The 19,673-nt window shown below is 37.3% G+C and overlaps 1 protein-coding gene and 1 long non-coding RNA gene across 2 annotated transcripts in view; one reads left to right on the forward strand and one right to left on the reverse strand.

Moving 5' to 3' along the window:
- MTREX (Mtr4 exosome RNA helicase) overlaps positions 1-19,673 on the reverse strand; it is a 43,121-nt gene that overhangs the window by 9,434 nt on the left and 14,014 nt on the right. Inside the window, exons 15-19 of the mRNA XM_042825588.1 lie at positions 17,662-17,787; positions 6,970-7,120; positions 4,994-5,166; positions 4,627-4,695; positions 728-856 (exon numbers count right to left, since the gene is read on the reverse strand). Of these exons, the coding sequence (XP_042681522.1) occupies positions 728-856; positions 4,627-4,695; positions 4,994-5,166; positions 6,970-7,120; positions 17,662-17,787 (648 nt within the window). The remainder of the gene's footprint in view (positions 1-727; positions 857-4,626; positions 4,696-4,993; positions 5,167-6,969; positions 7,121-17,661; positions 17,788-19,673) is intronic.
- LOC122163973 lies at positions 8,640-18,708 on the forward strand. Its single transcript, XR_006170087.1, has 3 exons — positions 8,640-8,678; positions 17,470-17,514; positions 18,611-18,708. It is a non-coding gene; the product is annotated as an uncharacterized LOC122163973 (long non-coding RNA).

Below are 19,673 nucleotides of genomic sequence, written 5' to 3' on the forward strand. Positions count from 1 at the left end.
CATCAGTAGCTTAAAAAAGAATTGTGAAAAAGAACTCTAAACAAACTGAACAATTGTATCTGATCTGTAACAGCTTGTTTTGATACAGGTTGCTAAAACTGAAAACTTTATGTAATGCAAACCTTTTCACAAAAATTTTCAATTTTATTTTTGATTGAGATAGACTTGCAAATATGAAAGAGTTTGAAAGGGGTAAAAAGAGGAAGAACAGAAATCAAAATAAGATCTCTTCTTCAGTTTTCAGATTCGCAACTGAAGACTTTTACAGAAAGAATCTGCCAAATATCACTGCTGAAACTAACTACTCAAAGACTACCTACATTCTAACTAAATTCTCAAATTTCATAGAAGAAAGGCACACTCCAAAATCCCAAAACACCAGAAAGAAAACAGTTTACAGACACTTCACTGCTTGAAGGTAAAACATACAGGTCATTTTAGTAACTATGTTCACATAGCAGCTATGGTCTTTCCTACAAGGATTCAAAAAACTTAAGGGGACAAGAACTAACTTTCAAAGCAGTCCTTGACATGGTAACAAACAGACTCAAGTAATTTGCTCACTGCTGAAACAGTTTCCTCTTAAGTATTACCAGCAACCCCTTAAAAAAGGCATACAGCTCCTCTTAATGAATCAATCTCCCTTCTACAGTTTTCAAATGCTTTGGAAACAGAATCTTGTAGAGCAATTACAAGAAACTAGTTAGAATAAATACTTATAACAAACCTGCATCTCTCCTTTCTCATCAGGTCTTGCTGGCTTCGCAGCCTCAGTGGCAGCATTTTTCAGACTCTCTTTGCTGCAGTGCAGGAGCACTTCAACTACATATAACGGGTCCAATTCACCAGAATTAGGCTGTTGAGGGCAGAGAAAACAGATCAACATCAGTTACATAAAATAACAGTGAGAAGGAAGGAAAAAGCACAATTTTATTCAGTATTAAAGGTATGAGATGAGCAGCAGCTCATCTCTCTTCGCAGAGCATCAGTTCACAGATGCAGTACACTCGTTCTGAAAACTACTGAATCCATACTGATTTACAAGATCCATCACACAGAAAAACACCCCCCCCAAAAAAATTCCTTTCTCCTAATCCATACTCTCCAATGTGATCTGTAGTGTAACAGAAGCTTTAGCTGCTTCTGCCTTTTTTTTTTTTTCTTCTAGATGTAACACTTTACTAGTAAGCCAGTATCTTTCGAACTGTAATGCAAAATATCTGGTAATACTGAACTTCATAGTTTTGTCTTTGGAAAGAAAAAAAGAAAGTTGTGGGGGTCTGTTTCATCCACAGGTTTGCAAGTTCAAGTTTTTCCCTGCAGTAAGGATAGAACAAAAATCTTCCAGCATAACATGCTTTATCTGCAGCAGACAAAATTGTATCTTGCAGGCCAAGAATTTATACATTCCAAATTGCGCACTTGTCATTTTACATCTACTTAAAGAACACAAACATGTGGATGCAGTCGTTAAACAGTACTGCTTGCAAAGCTGTAACCTTTATTACATACTGCTTTTAAAGGCAAAGCACATATGTCAGGTTATTTGACTGGACTGACACACAATAAGGTTGTTCAAATGAACACTTCCTACCAGCAAATTTTTTATGACTTCTAGTAGAATAAAATTACAGGCCTAAAATCGAAGATAGGCACTGTGTTTTGAATTTATATACACAAGTTTTTCCCCTTCCAATTACAGGTTTGGGGGAGAGGTCCTCATAAAACTTATGTTTATTAAGTTCGATTTTAATGGGCACTGTGCAACACATGGCTTTGCTTTCAAGTGCATGCAAAGAAGGATGGAGGCACCCAACATTTCTAACGGACTTTCAGAAACTTACAGGAAACCATCATGATAAATAGAACAGAAAAACAGAGTTAGCCTTTTCTACAGGCTAGGTTATTTCATAATAAAAATCCATTTACTTGCTGGGGAAGAAACTTCTGTCTGAAATGTGTCCTACATTTGCAAAAAGGACTCAAGCAGCCATGCACAACACCGACAGAACATTGCTGTCCTCTGAACTGCTATTTGAAAGTAACAGATTGTGTAAAAAAAGTCCACATAGATTGGAAGCAGTATTCAGCCACAGCTATGGAAAGCACAACACTGGCTTGGCAAAGAGACTGAAGCACTTACACACTACACAGAATGCTATGACTGGGGATGTCTAGAAAACAGGTGTTTGTAACTATACTGATGTTCACTGCACTAAACCTACTAAAAAAAGAGGAGCGGAAGAGTCACAAATATTTACTGTTAATATTGTTAATATTAATACTGTTAATATAAGTTTAGGTATGCCAATGGATTCAGACAATGCTGACCAGACACAATGTAACCTAGACTGCTAGAAGACATTGCCTTTTTCATAACTATAATATCTTGGGTCCCAAAAACTTGAAGATGAATACCTACGTCTTTATGTGTAAGAGCAAAAATAAAACTAGGACACACTGTAAAAACTTGTTAGTAGAAAAATCCCTGTCATGCCAAGTTAGAATGCCCCCTTTCATAGAGCACTGCATGATGTGATGCATCCCAGGGACTTGCCCTTAAGCATCTCTTACATCATCTGCCTGGAAACAAAACAGCACTAGACAGCACGCCTCATCTCTGAATCAGTGAACACGTCACAGGTAACAAATTCAGATTCCTGGTAAGATGAGATTTCCAGAAAATTCAGTGACTGTGACAGAGAACTCTCAACATTACCCCACATATACTCTAAACATAGTCTCCACCAATTATACTCCAAACATTACAACCTTTACACATAAACATCCACAGGTAAGTACAGAAATCTAATATGCAAGAACTATAAAATCTACACAAGAAACATTAAATTATGCTATCTCAAATTTCAATAACAAGAACAATTAACAGACAAAAAAATTGATGTCTACAATTAAGCAACAGAAGACAACATGGAGTACATCCAAGTGTAACAATAAAACAAGCGTTTTATTCAACATTATTTGTGAAAGCAAATCAAAGAAGTGTAATGGTTTAAAGACAGAGGAAAGTTTAAAGATAAAGCACAATAATCACATACTGCCAATATTCATTAAGTAAAAAATGATATTAAAGAGTAATGAGGGTATGCATCTGTATCCTAGGGCAGATGCAAAGACAGAGACATGAAAATAAGAAACTAACAGCTTCTGCAAGTGCTCATTTATTATGCATCTGCTCATAGTAACCATTTTTTCCATACTGATTTTAAATTTACATAACTTCAAGGCTATTCCATAATTTTCAGCTCCTACTGTCAATCTTTCCATACGATTCAGAAGGAAAAATTCAAGCCAGCTGCTGGAGCAACTTGATTAAACTCAACCAAAAACTAGAGCTGGAGCCAGAGCCATCATCTTCAGAAGATGCTGTAATTTCAAAGCTAATGTTCAAACCCAATGGCTTTGCACAACAGCGAGGCAGGCCAGACAGGGAAGGCAAAAAGTGCTGTAGACACAATGCTGGTAGAAATGCCTTCAGTGATACATAAGTTGGTAATTTTACATAAAATGTTGGAGTCAGGGAAATGTACTTTACTGCTCATGTCGTTCTACGAAAAAAGCAGCCCAGAAGCACAGTTGAACAACAGCAGAAACAGCCTATTTTTCCAACTTGAAAAAAAGAAATTAGACATTCAAAAAGGAAGATGGAAATACAAAATAAAAACCCTTCTAGCAAGTTCTGCATGCACATATTTTTCTCATTTCTCCTTTAATGAATATATATATCAGAAAAGCAGCAAAAGGTGCCACAAAATAGAGGTACCACTGGAGTCTGCTCCACGTTTACCACTGGTAATTAATGCCAAAGCTCTACTGCCAAAATTACAGCAACGAGATTACCGCATAAAAATATACTTTAAACTTAGTTTTCAGTTTAGTCAGTAGAGCAGCTCATCAAAACAATTCTAAAAGGGAAACCAAAATATGGTCTCTGGGGTTACGCAGAGACCAACTGAAAAAAAGGACTTTGGGAAGGAAAAAACAAATCTGGCTTCAATTTCATTACTGCATTCCGTATTTTCTTGCACATTTCCCTAAATCCATTTCTATTCTTCTGCTTTGTTTGTACTTGAACTTTCCAACCCTTAACCTATAGCAATAAATCAGGGCATAAACAGTCTCACATCTCAGCTACTAGCTTATGACTGAAGATACGATTCCTGATTTTAACATAACCTTCTACACGGTGCTGGATGTCAGCCTCCCTGTGCTCTCAACTCCCACAGCTTCTAAAAATTTTCTGAGAATAAATAACACAGCATATAGGATATCAATGCTGGGGACACCTCAGAAAGAAACTAAGTATCTTGAAATTTTGCATTTTCAAGCATGCTTTTGAGTCAGTTATATCAGATAAATGAGAATCTCCTCCATAAATATACTGAATATTTTAAAATGAACCTAGGATTGAGTGTTTGTCCTAACTGCTGTAATTTTTTTCCTCAGACATCCACTTTGGTAAGGCCTGAATTTTATCTAAATTTGGGTGAAAGGGTTAAGTTTTTATCTTTGAAAACCATAAAGAAAACAGGAGATCCATCTTATTTTCAGAAAGTTAAAACAGTAAGGTAGATGTTTTTCTAACAGAGAGAACACGCATTTTACCTTAACATTGGATTTCTTTGAGAAATTAACCACCACTCCCCATCCAAAGTCATCATCTTCATTTTTCACCTGAAAACATCAGAAGACATTGTAACACCACCTGTGTATAGCTACATCATAGTGAGAGTGCATTTTCTTACTTTCATTATTTACAACAGCAGTCGTACGGACTACTATTCACCATCAAAATAGCATTTATTTTTCTTTCATTGCTGACTGTTTAACAGAGAGACATGCAACGAAAGTAAAAACCGTTAGAAGGATGCACAAAAAAGACAGTAAACTAAAGACAAACGAACACGGCAAACGCCACAGGAAGGCAGTAGCTGAAACAAAACCAAAGAGCAACAAAAAAATCTCCATTTACCTTTACCAGTCTTCCTGGCTGTAGAAAGGGCAAGCAATACTTTGGCTTGTGAATATATTCTTCAATCTCTTTACCCAGTTTTGCAAGCTGCTGTCGGATTTTATAGTATATGACCACATTTTCTTCATTGGGAATTACTATTTTGTTGTACTGTTCTTCCAATTTATTCACCTCTATAATAAAAAGTAAAATCTCATGGACATGAATAATTTCATAAATGTAGAAGTCGATGTTTCTCTTTCACATCCACAAAACCAGTATTTTCAAGACATATTTTCTGTGTGCAATAATCCGTTTTCTGAAAAACTGGAAATTTCTAAGAGTGTCCAATGAATTTTATTTATAGTACATTAAACATAGTACTTACCATCATTTATTTGTTTATTTTTAAAACCCAAACAAACCACAGCACATTTTGTAAACAAGCCTGAAAACAGAGAAGCCAGGGCCACCAACTGTCCAGAAATCACTGACTTAGGTTTGCAGAGAAGTCCCATAAAGCCCTGCAATGATTTGTAAGAGGGGATTCACCGCATACCAGGGCTCTCTGACCTTTTCCTACAAAAAAATATTTGCGCACAGACGTCTTCTAATGACTTCCCTCATGAGAATCAGTGTTCTGTTTTACATGCATATTGCTCTGAATTCACTGCTTTTCTTCCTCAAGTGTTTTCACATCTTATTTAGGCAAATCAGTTCTTATTTTAAGGAACATGCTTCCTTCTCTCACGCTGGAAACACAAGTCGATATAAACAAAGGACTTACTATAAAGATGGCCATCCTCTACAAATTTACCTACGTGCATGCTATTTGGGTACACACAAGTGACTCAAAAATCTCACTTCAGTTGAGCCTGAGACACAATTCAGGGAAGTGCTCCCTATTTTTAGCTGCCAAGCTTTTATTTTTTTAAATTAAAAAAGCTAGCAATTCACACTGGTGACATGATTTGCACCTTGACCTAAAAAAACATTTCTCTGCTTTGTATTCTAGATTGCAGCTGAAATGATTGAAAAAATTCTAAACGCTATGGTGCCTAAGTAAGAAACGTGAAAAAACACACAGAAAAAAGTTCTTCAGCTCCATTTCTTTATTTAAATAGTAATGCTGGAATGCCAGCACGAAGATTTAGGCATGCCAATTGGAACAGGCAGGCTCTCAAGAAACACATACTATGTTTGACTACTACTGCCATAAATACTGCACTTGCAAACTGTAAGAAGCTCTGCAAAGGGAATCAGGACAAAAATGAACTTGTTTATCAGTCCCACACATATACTGTACACAAGTGCACTCTGTCTCTTGATATTCTATTAACAGTCAAACAGATGAGTTGCTCACGTATGGGTGGCAAAGGAAGCAGTTTATCTTGTCTTCTTAATTTTGAGTTAAATTTTCTCATTCCCAAATATTGGCTAAGATCTTTGGAAACTGACTTTGGCTCATGAAAACACATTATTAAAAGATCATGGCTCAAAATTTAGTCAACTAAATGGAGTGCAAATAAAGTCTCAGTCCTCTTTCCCCCCCCCCGCACTACTACTCCGAATACAGCATGCCTTAGCAACTGCAATGAGACTTAAAATTAAAATTATTTTAGCTAAATTCTACATGTCACTAAGATATAAAACTTATCCTCTCTGCCCCTCTTGCAAACTGCAAGAATTTCTGAATTATTTTCTCTCTTCCTGTCCTAGAGGTTACCAATGGGGGTAACCATTTTTGTCCAAATCTCAGGAGAACGCCCTCTTTATAGACTGACAATGCAGGTCAGCATAGATCTTAAAGAGAAGAGGAAATTACTCTTCCTGAAATTGTAACAAAATAGCAAAAAGTGCACTGGCATCTGCTGATAGGGAAAACAAGAACTACACAGGTTCACACAAGGACAATGAAGTTCAAATGACCAACATTGCTGCTACAGTAGCTTTTACGCCAGGTTTCATAATTGAGAGTAACATACAAGGATACTTACTTTCTACCACTCCTGGAATAGCTCTGTAATGTTGAAATTGGTAGAACGATTTCTCTAACATGTATTCGGGGTTAATTTCTTCTACTCTAAGCAAGTTCAATACCATGTTGTAGGTCAGGTGGAATGCACTGTTTAAGGGATCAGCTGAACCCTGAAAAAGATTCAAGAACATTGTCCAGCTAGTAAATAAATTAATTGCAGCATATAGGAGCACATCAAACAAATCACAATGTGATTTATACAAAGAGCTGCTTTGATGGGTAGCATAAATTGTCTTGAATATAGATTACTTCTCTCATTAAATCCTAAGCAATTTTTTTATGCCCAGCATGTAACAACATTTGTATGTTTTACGTATATTATATTAAACAATATACATACTGCCATGTCATAAATGAAAAGTTCAGATGAAATCTACTGCATTTCTTGTAACCATTATCTGGATTCTATTGCTTCAACTTTAAAGTAAGCCGTCTAGACACTAAAAGCAATCCATTATTTTTATATTCTGGAAAAACTTACTCGCACACCTTTTTCTAAGGAGACTTACTGATCACAATGAAGTTTGTTTGAAAATAGGTATTCTGCATCTTCTTCAATCTAAGGAAAGCCTCAGTCTAAAATTAGTTTATAGGTTGTTTCATAGAGGCTGTGGACTCTCTATTTCTGGAGATGCACAAAAGCCACCTGGACATGGGCCAGGACACCCTGCACTGGGTTCGTCTGCTTGGGGGTTGGAGCAGATGAGCCCCGAGGTGCCTGCCCACCTCAGCCCTTCCAGGATTCTGTGAAGCTGCGAAGTGTGGAGGAAATCTCAAGTTTCTGTAGGTACCTGGAGATCAGAGAACTTCTATTGCTGATGCTAAACAACATACAACACAGCTGTCTTTTTTTAAGACCTGAAACCAGGATTACGTGCCTCTTGTCCATTATTCTAAATATATCCATCTTCCAGGAAAGAGAAAGCACCACTCCCTAAAAGCTTGATTCTCTGAAACAGAGTGCCATTTACAGAATGGCATGTACTAAAGAATGACATAGTGATTATACCAGTACCAGTTCAGGAGGGCTCAGATTATTTCCAACACCAGCATTTATGACTCTAGTAAGGCATCAATCAAAACAGCTGGATTACACTCACTAAGCCAGCCATGGCCATAGCTGTACAGTCCTTGAGGAGATCGTGCAAAACGTCACTGTGATTGATCACTTTGATTGCACTGTGTACCTCATCCTTCACCCTTTGAGTTGCATTACTCTAAGATGTAATTTAACTGCATGCTAATAAGATTATCAACTATTTGGAGGAATAAAATCAGAAGCAGATGACTCTCAGCAGTACTACCAGGAAGTGAGAAAACACTGTATTCTTTACAACATATGCACAACATATTCCAAAACAGACCAGACATTCCTGCAGATTCACTTTAAAGGCTTTTCAAAATCAGTACAACTGTGAAGAAGGAGCAATTTAAAAACAAATGTGTATGGGAACTGCTGAGTCACGGCCTGAACCTCTGATTGATCACCTGAGGCGAGCCATGAGCCAGCCAGAGGAGCAGAGCTGAAGGCAATTCACCTGTGCTGCAGGAAGGGCTGGAGCCAGGCTCCACCTCTCCTAGACCCATTTAAGAGCTGGCTACCAGTGGGGAAGGATCTCTTCTGGAGATCCCTCCTTCTGGTGTTTTGTGGGTGAGCCCAGGATAGGGGTAAGCCTTCCATTTATTCTCTTTTGTTATCATAGTCTCCTTCGCCTAACTCTCTTGTTTATTTTGTGATTATAATATCTTAATAGCCATTGATTATACAAAATGAAAGAAACAGTACGCGTTTCTAAGGTAATATAAAGCACACTTATTTGAAAGCTAGCATTTGAGCCAACTGCTGGTGTGGCAATTTTTATTTCAAACACATGATCAGCATTTTACACTTTAAAAATAAGATTATACTATAAAGACAATCCTTTTTTTTAGGCAAAAACTGAGAACTGTGTTTGTTCCTTCATCTCACACGTTCTTCTCAAAGTTCCAGAAATTCCTGCTTTCTCAGTGCTGTTCTGTAGGCAATGCTGTATGCGAAATTAAAATTGAGAACTTTTTCTTCTTGAAAATCAAAGCTGTTATTTCTCCAACCTAAACAGAACTGTAGTAGCCTTACTGTATTTGACTGCCAGAGAATTCCACAGCGTATACTACTCTCTACTGACTAACCTAGGCTATCAACAGACTCACATTTAATGGACAGCAATCATCTGGATATCCTTGCTTCAAATACCTATTAGCAACAGATGGATTATGCAACTGCAGTAGGAAAACTAACAGCAAAATTCAGTCATTTTTCCATGCTAACCACACACAAAACATGACCAGGGAACCAGATCTTGCTGGCAAATGAACACGGGCATGGTCACTGAACAGGCAATTGGTGGTTATATAAAGACACTGTCACATGCAGGGTGGAAGGGAACAACAGGAGATGGGGAAATATGAGATGCATCAATAAGAAAAGGTGGCCTTTCCTTTCCTATACACTTATGCAGAATGAAATGTACAACCATCCTGGAGCTTGCTTGATACTAAAGGAAAAGGAAGCAAATAAGTATAAGTTACATTTTATTTGTCATGTTTTCGCTCCTCTTTAAATTCCTTTCTCTTGTAAAACTCCATGTCACCAGTTTCCTCACTATCCACTATCACTTTCTTTAAAATACTGTGAAGCACATGCATGACATTTAGCTGATCTGCTACCACAGATACCTCGGTTAATCAATTTACCCTTCTACAGACTAAGGTATGCAATCATCTGCCTCAAGTTCATTTGGTCTGTGCAGAAATCCATTCCACAGTTTCAGAGACAAGGTTCTATGTTAGAGAAGGGAAGAAGCAGCAAGTCATGCAGAAGTTTAACTGCTTAGAGGTGCACTGAACAGTCACTTCCAAACACATCCCGCATCTGCAAATTAAATATCAGAGAACTACTGCTTAGGTATCTCCCTTCTGCAAGCAACTCTTTCACTTCAGAGAGAACAGTCTACTGCCTCCAGTCTTCAACAGACAGTAGCAACAGATTTATTTCTGAATAAGTTTAAAAAAAAAAAACTAAGAAAAACTACAGTAGAGGGAACAACTCTGCAAAGATTTTTATCGTTCCAGCTAGGAACAGTCTAGATAAACAAGAACAGCTTGGATACATGAACTGAAGTTCTCAAAAATTAGTAACCCATTTGGTGTTCTTGCGAACATTCCACCTCTTAATAAATTTTAAGTCAGCTTAAAAGGAGCATTTTCAAGATCTGGGTTGGAACAAAACGATAGGCTTCAGCTGATCATATCAGAATGTGGGCATGAGCAATTCCTTACAGAAATAATCTAGCTAATAATTAACTGAAAATTAGAGCACTACACACTGTGTCCTGTTTCACTGTCAATGATTTTGCAATGGAACATCTTCTTATACAATCAAATCAAAGAGGTCGCTAGTCATACATTCCTTGCTCCTATCTATTAGAAAGATAAATCAAGTGGTGAAGATGGAGGTTAATGGATATTAGAATTGATACTCGCAGCTTTTTTTTAATAAAAACAATACAATATTTTTTGTTTTCCTTGCTGTTAAAAACAGGAAACCTTGCCTAGCTGGAGATATGGGGCTGTCATTACTGTCTAATGGCATGTGCTGTTAAGCAAGCCTTACGTTTGGTAAGGGTTGCTCTCCCTGCTCTCTTACAGTGGGAAAAAATGCTTACGTTTTCAAAACAGTTTCAATGTAGAGAGGGGAACAAATTTTGCATAGAACTTTTTGCTCTTCAACTCGTCATGGAAAACGTGCAGAGCTTTCACAGGGAACATAAGATGTTTAAGTCACAGGGACATGAAGAGCTAATGAGGATGAAAGAGGCAATTATGTATTTCTGAGCAACAAAAGAAGCAACAAAAGAACTAAAGAAAAGTTAAATGCATAGCAGGACATATTTTAGGCCACTGGGTACACTGATAATTTCATTTATCAAAGTTTCCACAAATAAGCTGAATAAATGAATTTCAAAAGAGGAAACAACAGCTTTTTTTTGGTTTGTTTTTAAACCCGAAAAGAAGTTCATAACAGAACAAATTGATATTTAAGACATCAATGACTCTTTTCCTTACAAGTTGGAAAGAATTACACTCAGCAGTCTGTATGAGTCATCATTAGTAACTCACAAGACAAAAAAAGACTTCATTAAATAAAGTGACAACTTGATACATTCATAAGACACAACCAGTGATACAGTAACAGCATGCATTTTTTCCACATATCAACTGCTTAGTTATTGCATATGAATAATTAGCTCTCAGAAATACAAAACAATGCACAGTTACAGTGATTATAGGATTACCTTCAGCAAAGTTAGTACAACTGCAAAAAATCACAGAAGACACTCAGAAAGAGTTTTTAGCAGAAAACAGTGAACAGCTATCTTACGCACAAAATTGTTACCAATCTGGCTCACAGCTCTGCCCCCCAAAACAGTTGTACCAATGCAAGTAGCGGCCACTGCGGATGGCAGGAGATTTCTTTTCACAGGTTTTGCTAATGAGAAACATTCCGATTTTGGTTTCACAAAAACTCTAATTGTAATAAAAGGCTTAAAGAAAAATAAACATATATCAGCTTCGCTTTCATGAAACGTACCCTTATTTTCTTGCACCCACCAAATTAGCTTTGAATGATAGAACTTTCTCTCCTACCATCCCTTTGTTTTACTTCAGGCTTATAACTCAAACCTCTGAACAGAGCATAGAAAAAAAATAGAATGGAAAAAAAAATCCTACACGCTTCTACTGAGGTATCCTGACTTCACAAAGTAATATTTAAACTGTCAGGCAAATCTTTAGAGCTAAATATTTTATACAATACAATTACTGTACATTAACTTTAAAATTTCAAATACAGATCACTCTGATACAGGATCATACCATGCCACATTAATTGTTCCGCACAGGATGAAAACACACTAGGAACAAATCCAGCAATTTAACAAATGTTCAGCATTCTACTGTGCAACGATTCTTTTGGATCCATGCTGATAACTCTATAACTGCATTTGCATAACATCTGAGAAACAAATTTTGCTGCATTCAAGCTAGATGTACTAGAAAGGAACTCAAATGTAAAACAGCAAGTAGGAGCTGTATCTGCACTCAGAAGCTAATTCAGTTACTCTTCCTGGTTTCAGATCCACTCCTACAGAATTCTGTCACGTCAGTGATAGTGACAACTTACAGTTTCAGTAAAAACACACTACTTTGAAGTTTAAAGAAAATGTGGTCTCAAATACAGCAGATTTCTAAAAAAAAAAAAAATTACCAAAAAAAAAACCACAAAGGAAATCTTGTCTTCATATCACACCTTAACAGCTTTAAGAATAAGAAGACAGAGAACTCCTAGCTTAAACATTCAAAATGCATTTAAATTTGCAATAGATAGTGGTAAGTTCATCATAACAACAGTAAATATCCAAAAAATATGACAGCTGGGGACAAAATGCTTCCACAGAGGTCAAAAAAACTTCAAGTAACTTCTGGTATGAATAAGCAGCAACCACAATTAATAAACAATAGCAGTTAGCTTAGTTCTCCTGGCTCAGGAAGAGCATCAACTGTAGTCCAACAGTGACTAGATATTTTATATGCCATATGATACACTTGATCTCCCTACATTTTGACTGTAAATGTCGGAAGAAAAGAGCAAGTAGTTCTTTCTATCTGCTAGCTTGTCTATAAAAATGTAAGGCTGTACAAGATGGTCTTTGAGTATCTGTCTCCCATCGAACAGTTGCTTCCACAATTTCACACTAAAGTCTTATTGACTCAAAGCAGATTTTAAAACTAAGGTTGGAAGTTAAATGTCTTCCTGAACTGAAGCCTGGAAAATTTCTGCAATGCAAGCTCTGGAAGAACAAAGCAGAAGTCTGCCAGTTTAAAATAAAAGTAAAAAACATATTTTTACAGTAAATTTTGACCAAGTATCCAAAACTTGTTTGTTTCATTGAGATTCTCACTTACTTCACAACTCTGAATTACAAGGAAGGAAGGTCATGCAGCGCTCAAACTATTAGTGACAATGTGTTTGTTTAGATTTTGCAATGGCTTTTCTAACAAGTGTTATGGTCAAAACCCAGCCTATTTCTCTCCCAAAGTAGACTTCGGTAAGTTTTTCAAACGCTAATGCTTTTTTTTTTTTCTTTCCCTTTTTCCATATGAGTAAGCTTACAGTCAAATGAAAATACAATTCTACAATTAAGCTGGTATGTTAAACTGATACTTGGCAAGGGACTGAAGGCTAAGGGAATAACAGTCACACTGAAGTGTATTACCTGCTGCACTATATACACACTCCCAAATCACAGACATCTTTTAGTTGGAAAGAACACTGAAAGTTAACCTTGTCCAACTCCCCTGCAGTGAACAGGGATACCAGAGGCCTCCAGATTGGGCCTCACCAATGCAAAGTAGAGGGGCAGCATCACCTCCCTTGACCTGCTGGTCACACTACTTTTGATGCAGCCCAGGATCAAGTTGGCAATCAGGGCCGCAGTGGCACACTGCTGGCTCATGTCCAGCTTGCCATCTACCAGTATCTACAAGTCTTTTTCAGAAGGGCTGCACTCAATCCTTTCATCCCCCAGTTTGTATTGCTGGTGAAGGTTGTCTGACGCAGGTGCAAGACCTTGCACTTGGATTTGATGAATCCCACGAGGTTCACCTGGGTGCACTGCTCAAGCCTGTCTAGGTCCCCATCCTTCTGGATGGCATCCCATCCCTCTGGTGCACTGACTACACCCCACAGCTTGGTATTATCAGCAAACTTGCTCAATCCCACTGTCGGTGTCTTTGATCCAGATATCAGAGAGTATCAGTCAGAGCACCTAACTCCTGGGGGACACTTCTCATCACCAGCCTTCATCCAGACATGGAGCCATTGACCGCCACTCTCCAGACTTGATCCTGCAGCTAGTACTTGTTTGTATGAAAACACAGCAAGCAACAAGTAGCAGGCTCAGAGCCTTATTAGTCAATACCAGACGAGCCAAAGGAAGGAACATAAAAGCATAGTCAAAGATTAAGTGAATTCCTTCTGTGTATGTTTTATACTCCCTGTACATTAACTAACATTTTCTTCATTTTCTGATTTTCTTTTTTGTTTCTTTCTTTTGTTACACTTTCTAAAGCTAAAATACACAAAAAACAACACTGGTGGCAAAAGCTTACTATTAATCCCTTCTGCAGACAGACAGCTTCACTTACTGCGAAAAAAGTTTTGTCAGATCACCTGTATTCCAGAAAATTTGTTCTAACAATCAAAATGTCTTCTCAATATCTCACCACTTTCAGTCCTACATTTACTCCTGATCAGCATAAATCTACTTATTTTTATGCTAGTGTTCTTTTTCCACACAAAATAGAACTTTCTTCGTAACTGGGAGTCTGAAAGGAACTGAGCTATATGCAACGAGGAGCAGCTGACTAGAACACACGATCTAACGATGCTGCACCAATAATCATGGAACAACAATTTGGGCTCCTGCAAATCTGAGAAGCTTTCCAATGCATTACTGTACTGCGGACATAAAATGGGCAGGGACTTAAAGTGAAATGTATTAAATGCTCAGAATTGCTGCCCTATCCATTTGGCTATTACAATAAAATAACCTAAGAAACAAAACGAAGTACAGGAGATCAGATGGGTTTCTCATAGCAGGGTAGCAGGTGCAGTACTGTCACTCAATGAAGGCCCTGCCAAAGAGCCAGATGTGGCCTTCTGCAACTAGGCGCTGGGGCACTTCATGTTCCATACACATATGACAAGGAGAGCACAAGTCTATATTTTATCTGGTTAGACAAATGTTTTCTTTCAATTTTTCAGTCCATCTAATTTCTCCTGAGACGTAAGTAGAAGCAAAGCAATGATAAACTCAAATTCAACTCTCTAAAACCTATACTAGCACATTTTCTTTCAGTATACAGTATACAAATGAGTATACTAATTTCCACAGTTAGCTAGAGATTTTTGACTTTTAGAGAAATAACAGATTACCACAGTTCAGGATCTCAATTAGCATGTATTCTTACAGAGACTTGCATGGCCAAATGCTAACCAGAGAGATGCTGCTCTAGTTTCAAAGGCCATCTAGTGTCAAGAAGCAGCTTTTCATTTCTCACCTGAACTAATATACTGTAGTTGAGAATTTCTCATCCAGAGGGAGGGCTCCCTCCCTCAAGAATTCTCATAAAATACTTAATTCTATGCAAACGTAAAACCATAATGTACTGTCTTCAGAAAGCTCTCCAACAGTACTGCAAGCATTTAGTTTTGTGGATTAGAGCAAGTCGTCAGTTTATGAAACACGCAGTGGTCAAACAAACACTAAGGATAAACAAAAAACCTAGTTACATTGCAGAAGACAAATGCATGTCACTGAGTTTAAGAAACAGTTACAAATATCCTGCATAAGAACTCAATCTAGGATTTGAACTTTGGATTTTAAGCTTGAAGTACTGTACACAACATCGCAAAGAACAGCATTATAGCCAAACAGCACAGCTCTGTTTTACTGGTACACACACAGAGCCCTTAATTAACTGATCACAGGCTTAAGCAGCAGATAACATTGTTTCTTAGATGTTTTACTCTAGCATTCAGGAAATGCTTGGAATCAGATACACAAAAGGGTTAAAGAGCTACTATATAAATTTTGTTATGTGAGTGTCCTATCACTCTCAATAAGGATCTTTAATCCTAATTCCTCCATATAAATCTTTAGCTTGTCCTGAAGAAAAGACAAAAAATTTGATGTGGCAGCAAAATACCATTACAAAACACAGTCATCATTTTCCCCACAGATAAACAGTGGTCATCACTAAGTAAATTGTAATCTAAGTGCACTTAATGTTGAGTACAGGATGAATACTGTAGAAAACATAGTTGACATACATCCTTGGCCTGTTTTGTGTTTAAAAAAGAAAAAATATATTTATATTTAAATACTGCACTGCTCATTTCAAACTATTGCTTTTATTACCTTTTCAGCAACTGGCTGAAGAGTTACAGAAGATTCAAAAGCCATCAGTACAATTATTATAGTCCTTTCCAATCTTTTTAAAAGAAAATTTCAATTAAGTCCTTGCTTTCTGATGAAGCAGTGTGACAAATTAATGAAATGTGTAAATTTAGGTAGATCAGTGGAGAATAACCAAGACATAATACAGCCATGGAAGAAGTCTGCAGCATTTTCCCCCATTTTGTTTCATCATAATTCAAAAGAAACAAAAAATCTTGTAGTTCCAATAATGGAAATGTTCCTTATTATTCCCTCAAAATCCAGAAAAAACAATATATATAGATGGTATCAAAATCATAAGGAAATCATAAAATATTTATATCTTATAATATTTTCCTTATATTTTATAATATTGTATGTTGAGTTCCATAGTTTTCAAACAACCGAAATTACAAATGTAAAAAAATGAAGTATTTTCTTCTCTCATATTGCATCTCCAGATGTTTGGTTTTTCAGTGATGGAAATCCTTTTGTAAGTGTACCACAAAATGACACTCAAAGATCTAGTTAAAATACATGCTCTTTAAATACTGCTGACAGGCACATATGCTTTAAGAGTGCAAACACATGCCACAAGTAAATTCCAAAGAGAAAACAAACCAAAATTAAGAAATGAATTCAAAGATTAATGCTACATGAATGAGCTGGAGTATTTTTCAAAACTTACTAGCAAACATTCATGAAAATTCTGACTTCAGAAGGCAAACACTATTTGCATGCCTCGTATGTCTGCTATAAATCAACACGTAGCACTGTGAGATTGAGACACAGAACTAACAGCAGCCAAGCACATATTTTAGCTTGCTCTTAGATTTCCCTGAACGAAATAGAGAACTACTAGCTTTTGAACTTTTTTTTTCCCCGGTACAAGACCTACAGATGCAAGCCTTTGATTAGTATATCCTGATGTTGATTTTATGATGATTTCCACAGTTTATACTAACACTAAAAATAATGATCTGCCATTTTTATGCTCCTGATCAGCATGGTGAGCCATTCCTCAAGTGCTCAGTTTTTAGGCATTTGCACAATTATTGCAAGTAGTCTACGATTGTCTATAGACACAGCAGAAAATTTTGATTCATTATGGTCACTTTGGCCATAGCCTTTAAATAAAAGTGAGAATGACTGCAGCTTCTCACATCCCAATTATAAAGGAAATTTGCAATTAACTATAACAACATCCATTATAGTTTGCAGAAGCCCCATAATCTAATGGTTGTATTACAGAACCTCTTCTGATTCATGCACTGTGAATTTCTTCATAGTTAATTTTAGCTCACTGACAGTCAACCTTTTTTTTAGTCATCTTATGCACCCCATTTTTCTGCTTCATCTTGATTCTGACCAGTTTGTCTACTACACTGAAAAGTTCACTATCATTCTTTATTTTATCACAGAACCAGTACTTTTACTACTCTCGGGAGTTCAGCAAACCTTTACAGGTCAGTAACACTCATCAATTGACTGGTCAGCAAAAAACAACAGTTCACTGCAGTATTAGTATCAGAAAACAAGACAGAATTCTACCTAAGATCTCTGAAAAACTAAAAACAAAACAAAAATCAATAAAAAAGTTACATTTATCCTACCTTTAAAAGTTGCTTGCCAATTGTTGGACTCATTTTTTCATCCACCATAAGAATTACTATTCCTCTGTCATCCATACCTCGGCGACCTGCACGACCTGACATTTGAATGTATTCACCTGAGGAGATCTAATATAAAAGAGAAAAATAACAAACATTAGAAAAACAGCAAGAACACAGAAGGAGCTATTTATAATTACACACACAGTACATGCTCACGATGTATAAAAACTAACAAAACGGTCACATATGACATGGAGTTTTCACCGATCAAATTCGTTATGAGGAAAGGCTGAGTGAACTGGGTCTGTTCAGCCTTGAGAAAAGAAGACTGAGAGGGGACCTGATCCAGGTCTATGAATATCTAAGGTGTGGGGGGCAGAATGGCGAGGCCGGACTCTTTTCAGTGGTGAGTGGAGACAGGACAAGGGGAAACGGCCGGAAACTGCAGCATAGGAAGTTCTGCACAAATGTGCGCAAGAACTTCTTTACAGTGAGGTGACGGAGCACTGGAACAGGCTGCCCAGGGAGGTGGTGGAGTCTCCTTCTCTGGAGATGTTCAAGACCCTCCCAGACGCCTACCTGTGTGACCTGCTGTAGGGAACCTGCTTTGGCAGGGGGGTTGGACTCGATGTCTGAAGGTCCCTTCCAACCCCCTACGATTCTGTGACCTACAAAACTACACTAGATATTCAAGCTTACAAGCTCATTTTGGACAAGTGAAACCAGCAAATATAGTAAAGTACACTTAAGAGAGAAACAGCAGAATATTTATTTACAGCTCCTGCTGGGAAATATCTATGGTTTCTATTAACTCCTTCCAGTGCATGAACACTAACAAGATTCATGAACAATCTGCCACAGACTAGTTAGGGAAGTATGCCTTACGACTAACAAAGAATGGAGAAGTCATGTGTCCTTCCTGAATCCTCTCTGCCTACTCCTCTTTCAGGAATTCGGGTAAATTGCTGATCATTTTAATAACCCAGCACACCTACCCCTGTTCTACCAGGCGACGGAGCACTGGAACAGGCTGCCCAGGGAGGTGGTGGAGTCTCCTTCTCTGGAGATGTGCAAGACCTGCCTGGATGCCTACCTGTGTGACCTGCTGTAGGGAACCTGCTTTGGCAGGGGGTTGGACTCGATGATCTCTGGAGGTCCCTTCCAACCCCTACAATTCTGTGATTCTGTGATTTTGTTAGTCATTGCACTGATGACTAAGCTGCTCAGACAAATCCATCCCTATGTATCAATAGGATAACTTGACCAGCATTTTCATGGCTACATTTAATGATACATAACTACAGTAATTTTCTTATCACTTATCACTGTTTTAATAAGCAAAAAAACAAGTTTTACTCATACTTCACACCATAGAATATTACTACACATGGTAGAGATTACTGTAACATATCTTCAACAATGGATTAAAAAAGCATGCGCTATAACATTTTAAAAGCAGCAGTTGCCCAGGTCTGATGCACAAAGATAGCTAATTCTTGCATATTTTAAGTCATCCAATCAGACTGAACAAAATGTGAAACTGAAAAGCCAAATTAAGACCAAATAGACATGTTTATTTCAAAACTCATTCTCACTTGTTCCATTTACCTGTTTTCCCAACTTTGAAAGATAAACTATAACACTTATAAAGCTTCTCTGTGATGATTTATACAACCTTATTATTGTTTACATGTGAATCAGACATCTGCTTTCTTCTTTCTCACATCTCTCTTCTTCTATGGGATACCCAAAACAATGTGCTATAACAGAACAATCAATATTCTCTCAGAAGAAACCCATCTTTTTTCTTGGGTCTATCAAAATCTAGTTATCATTATGACACAATGCTGAGTCAGTGTATTATTCAGATTCTTCTGTCATGGATGAAGAGATATTCACACTCCACGACAAATTGTGCACAACTCTTAGACCAGTCCAATATTCAGCACAAGTTTGTGTTTGATGTTGTTTTGCTGTATCTATTTAATAATTTTATGTATACTCTGGAGAAT

The sequence above is a fragment of the Centrocercus urophasianus genome, unplaced genomic scaffold (assembly GCF_019232065.1).
Source record: "Centrocercus urophasianus isolate 14NV4802_14NV808 unplaced genomic scaffold, USGS_Curo_1.0 seq_25, whole genome shotgun sequence".
NCBI classification, from domain to species: Eukaryota; Metazoa; Chordata; class Aves; order Galliformes; family Phasianidae; genus Centrocercus; species Centrocercus urophasianus.